At 53.3% G+C, this 11065-nt stretch overlaps 1 protein-coding gene across 3 annotated transcripts; it reads right to left on the reverse strand.

The window, feature by feature from the left end:
• Window positions 1–684: 684 nt before the first annotated feature.
• On the reverse strand, window positions 685–6676 carry LOC311530337 (uncharacterized protein). Of its 3 annotated transcripts, XM_084646804.1 has the most exons (3): window positions 6323–6353; window positions 5751–5919; window positions 685–4143 (listed from the first exon to the last, which is right to left on the reverse strand). In XM_084646804.1, the coding sequence occupies exon 3, from the start codon at window positions 2576–2578 to the stop codon at window positions 1595–1597; it is 984 nt and encodes a 327-aa protein (XP_084502930.1). In that variant the 5' UTR covers window positions 2579–4143; window positions 5751–5919; window positions 6323–6353; the 3' UTR covers window positions 685–1594. The 3 variants fall into 3 exon arrangements, with proteins under 3 accessions (XP_084502930.1, XP_084502932.1, XP_084502931.1); XM_084646806.1 differs by lacking the exon at window positions 5751–5919 and having other exon boundaries at window positions 6323–6676; XM_084646805.1 differs by lacking the exons at window positions 5751–5919; window positions 6323–6353 and adding an exon at window positions 6062–6311.
• Window positions 6677–11065: the final 4389 nt, after the last annotated feature.

Genomic DNA, 11065 nt, shown 5'->3' on the forward strand with positions numbered 1-11065 from the left:
TGGCCGCTGCCAGCACCCGGTCCACCTCCTCATTGCTGTGCAGGAACTCCTGCACCACCAGGCCAAGGCAGTGTGCCAGGCAGGTGACACGGGGGAAGCCGCCTTCCCGCAGCACTCACCGCACCCGCTGTCCATCATCTGAGGCCACAAAGCCCGATGAGAGGGAGAGGGGCATGAGCCACTCCCTAATGACCCCCTGCAGCTTCTCCAGCACGTGCCCGGTGCCGTGCTGCTTCTCCAGGCCGCACATGTACAGGGTGGCATGCTGGCGCAGGATGCTGCTGTTGCTCATGCTCACCCAGTGGGCACTGATAGACATGTAGTCAGTGGTTTGCCCGCTGGTCCACATATCCACTATTAGGTGCACGCGGCCACCCTCACAGCCCCCCAAAGCCTGCAGCACCGCAGTCTTTACTACACGGCACAGCTCCGGCACTGCCTTCTTGGAGAAGGAGGAGCGACTGGGCACCTGCCACATGGGGGCGGCCACCGCCATCATCTCCCTGAAGCCCTTGCCCTCTACGTGGGAGAAAGGTAGGAGGTCCAGGGCCAGCATCTTGGCATAGGCAGAGTTCAGCGCCAGTGCCCGGGAGTGGGCCCTGTTAGGGGGCTTATTCCTTCACCCACTTACTTCCCTGGTCCTTCTCGCATCAACAGAGAGCAACAATACCCGAAGTCCAAAGGTGCAAACAATTCGATGTTTATTGGGGTGAACTTCCAGCAAGCATGATTCCAGTTTCCTTCCTTAGTATCCTCCTTCCCAGCTGTGACACCACAGAGCCTTACACCTGTGTCCCTGTTCCGATTCCTGCCCTTAGCAAGCATGATTCCAACTTCCTTACTCCCATTCCCTGTTCCCATTTCCCCCTTTAGCAAAACATGATTCCAATTTTCTTACCCCCATTCCCTGTTCCCATCTCACACCCACATGCCCACCCCCACCCACACCCCGTCACTTCCTCATTGACTACAGATTATATAGTAAAACTTGAGTTCTGCTTAGCTATACCTTAACCAATCATTTTCCTGAAATTTAACTAACCAATCCTAACATATTGTAACATGATTATGTAACCAATTATATCCCACCACCTCAATTAGTTTACACCCAGCAAAATTAATTATACAGCAGACAGGAACAAACAACAGCAAAGTGGGAACTATAATGACAAAACAATGCAGAAGTGAGGATTTCACATCCCAGCTATTGATAAGTGAGTTCTTGCCAGACAGGATGCTATCAAACTAAGTTTCCTTTTACATTTTCTAGGCACTTCCCTTTCTCTGGAGGTAATAGGGATACAATCCTGTCCTGATAGTGCCTAACAGCCCAATAGCACCTTATTTCAATGTGACTAGTTTGGAATGTGAGGATGTGACCGTTCGCTTCCCAGCTTATGGCTGCCTCTGCTGCTTAGCCAAAGGCCTGAGCCTAAGCACAGGGCCACAAACTGTCACAGTAAGAGAAGGCCCTTACACCAGCAGACAGTGATTTTGATTCTTTCTTTTATACCTCTATCACTAGCCAAGTGATAAGAATACACCTAAATTCTTAGAGTACAGGCCTTTGCAGACAGGCCTGAATATCTATATCCTAACAGGCCCGATGGTACTTGGTGCCCCTCTTCAGGCTCTCATCGATGGACAGGTGGGTGTAAGTGCCCCCAGGTCTCCTGGCAATGCTGGGGGCCCAGCCAGTGCCACTCTGCTGCCTGCTCAGTGCAGCCCCGTGTGGTGTCAGGGGAGGCTCTGCCACTCCAGGCTGCTGGCCCTCCATGTTCTTCTGGCGCATGTAGACAATACTGTGGTTGTGCTTAATGTGGTTGCCAAGCGACGACGTGCCCAGGCGCTTGGGGTCAGTCCCACGCTTGACCATCTGCTGGCAGATCATACAGGTGACACGGGTCGGGTTCCCAGGGTCAGTGGAGAAATACTCCCAGACCCATGATTTCTGCCGGTGGTATCTCCCAGGCCCGGGGCCCTGCGTCGCCACCACAGGCATGGTGCCGATGCTGTGGGAATTGCACTCTGCCCTGCTGTTCCCTGTGGTTTCCCCAGCTCCAGCACTGAGGTCTCCCCCACTCCAGATGGGCAACTCATACTGCTTTTGGACACTGGTGAAATATGAGGCTATCAGCGTCTGATGCTGGGCTACCCCTTCTTGCGTGCTGCCCTCCTCCTCCATGTCCTCTGGGGTAGCTGGCTCCATGGGAGCTTCCCCGTCCACCCCAGAGGAGTAGCCTGAAAGTGTGTCACCCCCTGATGAGCCTGCCTCCCCGGCCATGCTGGCTCCGTCCTCATCGGCCTCAGACATGACAACCTGCAATACCTCATCTGGGATGAAGAGGGGTCCCCCAGTGCCTGACTCCCCTATGACACCGGATACAGCAGGCTCAGCCAAGCAGTATTTCTGTGTGGTGGATCGTGGTGATCGGCAGCTGGCAGACATGTATGGCTGTGACGACAATCCTAGACCAGTGCCAATGCTGAGGCTGGCCACATGCTGCCTGGGGCTTAAACGTGGCTGTTTGGCAGAGGACTTTCTCCATCCTCTGCTGCTATGATTATTTCTCTTCATTGTGTGCTAGCCAGTGGTAAAGGCTGATATATAAAACAACCTAAAACCCTGCTTAACACCAATGAGGAACAAGGACAGGACTCCTAAATCCCCACTAAAGCCCTGACACTGAGACACTCTGACCGGACCCTGGACGCACATGAAATTACGGGGTGCAGATGTGGCAAGAGAAAGTTACATTGAAATCCTGCACCCGGCCAATAAATCTGACAGCAGCCTCAGTTATCCAGAGATGGCACCCCAGAAGTGAGGCCAGTGGTGCCTTATGGGAGAGGTTTAAAACAATCTACTTTCCTAATCTTCTTCTTTCCTACCCTGCTAAATTGACATTCACAACAGCTTCTTCAAGCCCCTCTCCTTGTCACAAGTTATTCCTATGGTGCCAGGGAACTTGGAAAATACCATGTGTCTAATCACCACTAACCAAAGCAGCTGACTGTGGCTATCAAATATTGTTACAAACTATTCACCATCCAGCCAAAGAGTTACCAAAAAACCCCCAAAAACATGTCAAGTGAATTCACACAGGTAGTAGATCAGAGGAATTTCCAGTTTGCTGTCTCCAACAGGAAGAGAGCGTGAATAATTTGCTGAGTAAATAATTTGCAAAGAGTTATTCTCCATGCAGGTCCTCACAAATTGTTACACCAGGTGAGCAGCAAAGAACTCATTATCTGGGGCCCATTCACTCCTTGGCCTATTTGCTGAGACAACAGATCTTGTCATTGTTTTTCCTATGTGGATACCTATCCTACTAGGAACTGCACTGAGACTATCCAGCTCACATCACAAGGGCCACTGAAATAAAAAGCAGACCCCACCCCCAGCTCACTTCCTGCCATATGCTGTTCACTCCCACAAATCCTCACACAATCAGCAAGTTCTCTTTAGGAACCTGCTCCCTCTGCCTATGATCTATTTGACAAACAAGTCATCCAGCTCCTGTGCTCACTGGCTATCAGCACTGAACCCACAAACACAGCTCCATCCTCTTTGCCCTATCCCCCACCACCATTCCTACCCACAAATGATCAATGTTTCCATTTAAACAGGGCAGAGTCTCTGATCTCTACATGGAGGTAGCTCTGACTGAACAATTTCCTTCAGTGAGTAGCTACACAGAGCTCTTCTCCCATGTAGGTCCTCTGAGGCTGGGTAAGAGCTGATTTGGCATCGACACTTTTTGCATGCTCAGGACAGTCACGGATTCTCTCTTCCATGTGGCTCCTCGGACAGCAGTTAAGGTCTGAGCTCTGAGCAAAGCCTCGCCCCTTAGTCAGCACCCGTGCTTTATCTTTCTTCTTTATGGGGTTTGCTGGTAGAAAAATGTCATCTCTGAGCTGCCTGATGTCTCCTTGATGGTGAGTGTGTTTACCCTCTCTCCCCACTGGAGTGGTTCCCCTGCTGTCTTCCCTGCCTGTGCTTATTCCTGTAAAATTTCCACTGGGGTGAACTCTGGGAAACATTCCCTTTGGATCTGCTTAGTGACATCTCATGAGGTTCCCCCTTCCTCTGGGCATTTAGATCAAGATTATCCTCCTCCTTCTCCCTCACGATCCCACCGTCTGCCGGAAATAAAAAATAAAGAGAGTCCAAGCGTCAACCACTCTACCTAGTTTGAAAACCTTGGCAATAAAAACAACAAAGAGTATCACAATAAAAACAAGTATTGTGAATCTATTTTGGCTCATGTGACAGGGTTCACCTGGCATAAAGCCCATAGGGATGACTTTGAAACAACTAATTAATAAAGGAGAGAAATTAAGCACAGATTTATAATTTCTCACTTCTGCTAAATAAAAGGGCTTTAGGGGTCATAGTGGAAACCAAATGAACATGTACTTCCAATGTAGCTAAAATGCCTAATGCAATCTTTGAGTAAAGGGACAACTGAGTTGAAGAGGTGATATTACCCCAATATATGGCATTGGAGAGACCACCATTGGAATACTGTCTCCAGTTGTGGTTACCCACATTTTTGAAAACTTGGAAAGGATTCAGAAAAAAGTTACAAGAATGATTCCAAGTCTGGAAAACCTGCCTTCTGTTGAGAGACTTAACGAGCTGAATCTCTTTAGCTTACCAAAGAGAAGGTTGATCATGGTCTATAAGTAGCTACATGATGAGCAGACAACAACAGAACAAGGTTTAGTGGCTAAACATTGAAGTGAGACAAATTCAAACTGGAAATAACACTTTTAACAGGTTATTAAGAGCTGATCCAGGGAGTTGGTGGAAAGTGGGTCACTTGAAATCTTTAAATCATTGGGCTGGATGCAGGAATCACACAGAAATTCCCTGGCCAGTGTGATGCAGCAGGTCAAATTCATTAGACAACCATACTGGTCCCTTCTGGCCTCAAAAATCTTTGAAATTTTAAGTATCTGGTGTCAAATGAAAAGGGCTGGGCCTTGGGCTAACATTTTAAAAAATAACAACAATTGACATTATTTTATACAAGTAACAATCATACAACGGTGCCTCAGTGTAAACTGTTTTAACACATCAAACTCTCAAAGTAAGAAACAAATCCCAAAGACTTCAATGGTAGATTCTGACTACTCAGCTCTTCCGAAAGGCACACGACTACCTATGATATTATGAATGGTATGGTATGTGTTTGGTATATGAATGGTATGTGTTTGAAAATCCAGCTTGATATGTCTAATTGTTATAAGTGAATGATAGATTTTTGAGGGGAAAAAAGTCAAACATAAGGAAACTACCAGGTTTATCACCTTCACTGATTCTCTTTGTTCTTTGAATCAGCTGGGATTTTAACTAAATTACTCTTCGTATTAACTTTTAAACACTGTTACATTACTCAGTAGTTCAAAAATTAAGTTAAAATGCTTACATTTTGTCTGGGAATAAAAATATTTTCTAAAGAAATCTTTTCAGAAAGTCTATAATTTCTCCTGCTGCCCCCTCCAGCCTCTCTCCTTCCCCCCTAGACTCGGTCCCTAGCCCGGCCCAAGCTGGTCGCTCTCCCGGCGCTGGTTCGGCTCCTGCAGGCGCTCAGGGGAGCAGAGCCGGGGGGGGCAGGGAGGGCGGCAGCTCCGGGACTCGCAGACCCCCGCCCCCGGAAGCGGAGCTGGGGCGAGGAGGGGCCGTTGGCGCAGAGTCACTTTCCTGCCCGGCCCCAGCCCTTTCCCCGGGTCTCTCCCCTCACCTGCAGGCTCCGGCTCAGGGGCTGGTGTCGGCTGACCTCGAGGGGCGCTGGGGAAGGGCTCTCCCCGCGCGCACGTACACACCCCTGGGCGGCAGCAGCGGCGGCTCAGCCCGGGCTCTCAGGTCATTTATGGATGCGGCAGAAGCGTGTGACCCGGAAAGCTCAGCCCCTGACAGATAAAACAGAGGGAGAAAGAGAGAGCAGCCTCCCCAGCCTAGCAACAGCCAGAGCCCTCTGGGGGTCACAGCTAAGGAGACCCCTCCCTGCGCTGCCCCGGGACAGAAAGCCCAGCCATGGTCCTTCCCTCCCACCTGAGCGGCGCCGAACCTCCAGAGACTGAGCCGGAGACAGAGCCGCAGGCGGGCGCCCAGGCGCCCCGCTGGAGCAGGGGAGAGAGGAGGAGGCTGCAGCAGTTGCAGGCAATGATGGCGGCGCAGCCGTGTTTACATCGCCGCTGGCCCCAGCGGCGCGGGGTGAGTGGAGTCGGCCGGGGGGACCAGCTCCACCAATATTTGGGGCCAGGTGTCGCACCAGCCGCTCTCCCCCAGCCCCCTCTTGCTGCCCCCACACACCTCCCCGGGCCCTGGAGCAGAGCGTCCTTGCCTCTCCCATGCAGCCTTCCTGCAGCAACAGCTGCTGCAGGGTCCTAGTGCCCCCCCATCTCCACTGCCGGGGCAGACTGACTGCCAGGGCTTGCCCTTCCACCTCAGACCCTTCACTTTTCCTGCGGGACCCTTCACCAGCACAGGGGGACCCCCATGCTAGACAAGGAGGCAGCTCCATCCCTCACCCCCAGTGAGGCTACAGTCAGGGGCAACAGCAGGGGAGGGGGTGCACACAGCACCCCCTGGCACCCACCATGGGGGAGGTGAGGGAGATTCCTGGATCTGAGAGGGGCCCTAGGAGCACATGTAATGACCGTGAAGGGGGTGAGTGTGCTGCTGGGGGGGGCCTAAAAGGGGGGCTCCTCCCCCAGAGCTTGCTGCTGCCAGCAGGGAAAGGGCTGGGGGAGTCCTCCTCTCTGGCCCCTGTCCCGGAGCAGCCTGCCTGCACCCCAAACTCATCCCCAGCCCTGCCCCACCCTGAAGCCCACATCCCCAGCCAGAGCTTTCAGCACCCCCACCGCACCCTCAACCCTAGCCCTGAGCCCCTCCAACACCACAAACCCCTCGTCTCCAGCCCCAGCCAGAACCCTCATCCCCCTGCACTCCAACCCTCTGCCCCAGCCCTGAGCCTCTCTAACACCCAAAAAACCCCAGCCCCAAACAGAGCCCTCAGCTACTCCTACTCTTGCCCTGAGACCCTCCCACATCCCAAACTCCTCATCTGTAGCCACAGGCCTCACCCACACCCCTCACCTCTGCACCCCGTCCCATCCCCAAACTCCCTCCCAGAACCTGCACCCCGTCCCATCCCCAAACTCCCTTCTAGAGCCTGAATTTGTCTTCTAGAGCCTGCACCCCTGCCCCAGCCTAGGGCCTGCACTCCAGACCTCCCGCCGCCCAAACTCTCTCTCAGAACCTTGGGCAGGTGGGGGGTGGAGTTTGGGCGGGGGTGAGTTCTGGGCACCACCAAAATTTGTGGAGAGGTGTCAAGGCAGGCAGGGAGCAGGGAAAGTTGGGTGGGTTGGGATTTCTGGGGGCCCTGTCAGGGGGCGGGGAGCGGTTGGATAGGTGTGGGAGTCCCGGGGGTCTGTCCGGGGTCAGGGGTGTGGATAAGGGTTGGGGCAGTCAGGGGACAGGTAGGGGGTAGGGTCCTAGGGAGGCAGTTACAGTGGGGGGGGTCTCAGGAGGGGGCAGTCAGGGGACAAGGAGCAGGAAGGCTTAGATAGGGGGTGGGGTCCTGGGGGATGGTTAGGGGCAGGTTCCCAGGAGAGGGCAGTCAGGGGACAAGGAGCAACAGGGGTTGGGGGTTCTGAGGGGGGCAGTCAGGGGGTGGGAAGTGGGAGGGAGTGGATGGGGGTGGGGCTAGAACAGGGCTCCCTGGGTGCACACCCTAATGAAATGTGCTGCACACGCCTATGGACAGAGCTGCAGAGAAACCTGGCCCCCTGACTGCTATGCAGGGCTCCGGGCAGCCTCTCAAGGGCCCATCAGCCCTAGAGCCCTTTTATTTGATGCTTTGCTCCCGCAGCAATCCCAAATCCCTGCAGGATGCTGCATCCCCACCAGCTCCTGGAATCTCTCCTGTCCTTCCCCACCCGCCACTCCTGAGCAGGGAGGCCAATGCTAGTGCAGGGTGGTTCATGGCTGGCAACTTACAAACAAAAAAAGAACAGGAGTACTTGTGGCACCTTAGAGACTAACAAATTTATTAGAGCATAAGCTTTCGTGGGCTACAGCCCACTTCATCAGATGTTAGTCTCTAAGGTGCCACAAGTATTCCTGTTCTTTTTGTGGATACAGACTAACACGGCTGCTACTCTGGCCACAGGGCAATTTCTTACTGACACCCACAGAGAACTTCCAGGCAGCTAGAGCAGTGGTTTTCAAACTGTGGGTCGTGACCCAGTACTGTGTCGCGGAATATAAGGTACTGGGTCGTGGCGACTTTGGTCAGCCCCACTGACTGGGACATTAAAAGTCCCGTCAGCAGTGCTGCCCAACTAAGGCGGGCTAGTCCCTAGATGTTCCAATACCATGCTGTGCCCCAGAAGCAGCCAGCAGCAGGTCTGGATCCTGGGGTAGGGGTGGGGGTTTCCAAATGGAAAAGAAAAGGGGGTAAGGAAAAGAGAGAGGAAGAAAAACAGAAAACTGAAAAACAAAGAAAATTCTGTTTCAATCTGAATTGAATCAACAATTTTTTAAATTGTGAATCAAATTTAATTAAAAAAATTCCAGAAAACTTTTTGGAAAAATAATCCATTTCTTTCAGTTATTTTTCGAGGAAGATATGTACTGTTTCCAACCTGCATTATTATTAAATTATAATATTAAACTTTTATTAGAAACCACTCACTAGTCCAGACTTGTTTCCTTGCTCAGGACATTTGTCACTTGCTTTTTTTCCAACTGGTTTGCATGGCTATTGCTGCAGTATTTCTCATTTCACCTGAGGGAGGCGTGGAAAGAGCACTTTAGCAGTGAGCCACAATAGTGTATTGTGGTGTACGGTGGGCTATTGTAACGCTGACAGACCCGGCAGGCAGGTGGGATTGAACCAGAGACCTCTGGAGCTTAGTGCATGAGCCTCTATTCCATGAGCTAAAAGCCAGTGGGCTGTTAGCTAAGGCTGTAGAGCAGACTCATTAATTGCTCTCTCCTAAGTGGTCTGGGTGACACTAGATGGGACAGAACACCACAACCAGGAGGTGTGTGGGTTACGCTATCTGGCCCTGCTGTTTGGGGACCTGTTAGGAATAGTGTGGTACTGTGGTGTTCAATGAACCTGGCCAAATGCCACCTAGGACAGAGAGAAGTAATGTATTTCTGGTACATTGTGCAGCGGTGCTGGCTGCACGCCCTGGTGGAAAAAGTTCAGGTGCTGACAGATTGTCCAATACGGTCAACCAAAAAGCATGTATGTCCCAGGCTTGGCCAGCTATTACAGGCTGTTTGTATGGGACTTTGCCACAATAGTCACCCCCTTTACTGACCTGGTGGAAGACACCAACCCCAAGGAGGTGCAATGATCAGAGACTGGTGACAAGGCCTTCAGGACCTTAAAGGACCAGCTAATCCAGGGGTCAGTTCTCTTCTACCACAACTTCACAAAGCAATTCATTCTGCAAACAGACATGTTAGAAGTGGACCTCAGGGTTGTGCCATCCAAAGAGGTCAAGGGCTAAGAACATCTGTCACAGACTCACAGGACTTGTGCTCTCTCTTGGCTCCGTACGGTCCCTAGGAGGAACCCCCTTCAGTGCAACAGTCCTTCTTGGGTTTTCACTCTATCTCAGGGGCTAAGCCATAGGCCCCTCCACCTCCTGAAACTGCACCTCTCTGAACCTTCAGCACGCCTGTCTCTTGCCATGAGCCTCCTCAGGGAGTCCACTTGCCCTGGACCCCTGGGGCTTCCACACCCAGAGGGAATAATGCAACCCTATTCTCTAGACCGGAATGACTCTCAGCCAGCATAGAACAGAAGGGTTTATTGAATGTCTGAACACAGCATAGGAAACTCTCAGGGCCTCAGGCCTAGCATCCCTCAGCACAGTACATCTAGGTCTCTACAGCCTCCAGGTGGGCTCTGGCTGCTCCCTCCTCCCAGCCCAGAAACCCCCTCTTTCTAGCTGGGCATCCGATATCACCATCCTCCAAGTCCTGCCCAGGCCCACCAACAGCAATTCCGGGCCCCGGGGAAGAACACTCAATGGGCCCCAGCTGGTACCCAGTGAGCTGCCGGCTGCGCTGCTGGGCACACTCGTCCAGCACAGGCAGGGCTTCCACATGCCCACCCGGCTGCCTTTGCCACTGCCGGTACCATCCTGCATGCTTCCAGGAGCATAGGCACCGACTTCCAGATTTCCTGGGAGATGCTCGACCCTCCGCTCCGTCCTAGGCCGCTTCCCCCAATGTCCTACCCCACCTCTTCTGATCCCTGTTCCGCCCCCTCCCCTGAGGGAAACCCATATACAATTGGTGCCTCCCCATAGTGGGGGGGCAGGGGGGGACATGATCTAAAGGGCAGGTCACGTGTCCCCCACCCATGTCCAGCCCAGGGCCACCGCACTCTCCCTGCCCCATGTTACCTGCCGGGGGGAGGCGTTTTGTCCTCCCACTGCACGTGCCCCCACCCCCAGCACATTCTGCCACTCTCCCTGGTGGGCAGGAGCCCCAGTGGGGAGCAGAAGGGTGTCACTTTTAATGCTGGCCCCTCCCAGTCACTGCTCCGGCCCCTTCCAGCTTCTGAGACACTGCTCTTCAGCCCTGCATGGTGGCTGCCTGAGAGAGCCTGGCTGGGGAGGAGTCGGCTTCTGCTCCCTGCCCCGCTCAGCTGCTGGGGACCCTGGCACTTGAGCCCAGGCAGGGAGCGGAAGTCACCTCCCCAGCCAGGCTCTCTCAGGCAGCCACTGCCCAGAGCTGCAGAGCAGCATCTTAGCAGCTGAAAGTGGCTGGTCCCGCCCCTTCCACTCCCAGCATCTGGGCCATGAGTCGCGCAGGCCCGCCTCCATCCCTCCCTCTTCCCACCCCTCACTTCTCCATCTCCCCTCTTTTAAATCACCTGGGCCCCTGGGCAATTGCCCCTTTTGCCCCCCCCCCCCACTCCCTGGTCCCGCCTCCATCCTTTGTCTTCTGCCCCAGGTAAATAGGTCGCCTGGGCCTCCTCGCCTCTCAGCCTCTTCTCTCATCCATCGTTTGTTTCCCCACTGCCTG

This window comes from Lepidochelys olivacea (assembly GCF_965140295.1).
Source record: "Lepidochelys olivacea isolate rLepOli2 genome assembly, chromosome: 14".
NCBI classification, from domain to species: domain Eukaryota; kingdom Metazoa; phylum Chordata; order Testudines; family Cheloniidae; genus Lepidochelys; species Lepidochelys olivacea.

What these genes read in the sequence shown, in the direction of transcription:
- LOC311530337 (XM_084646806.1), bottom strand. Translation starts at nt 2,578, where the DNA reads ATGAAGAGAAATAATCATAGCAGCAGAGGATGGAGAAAGTCCTCTGCC.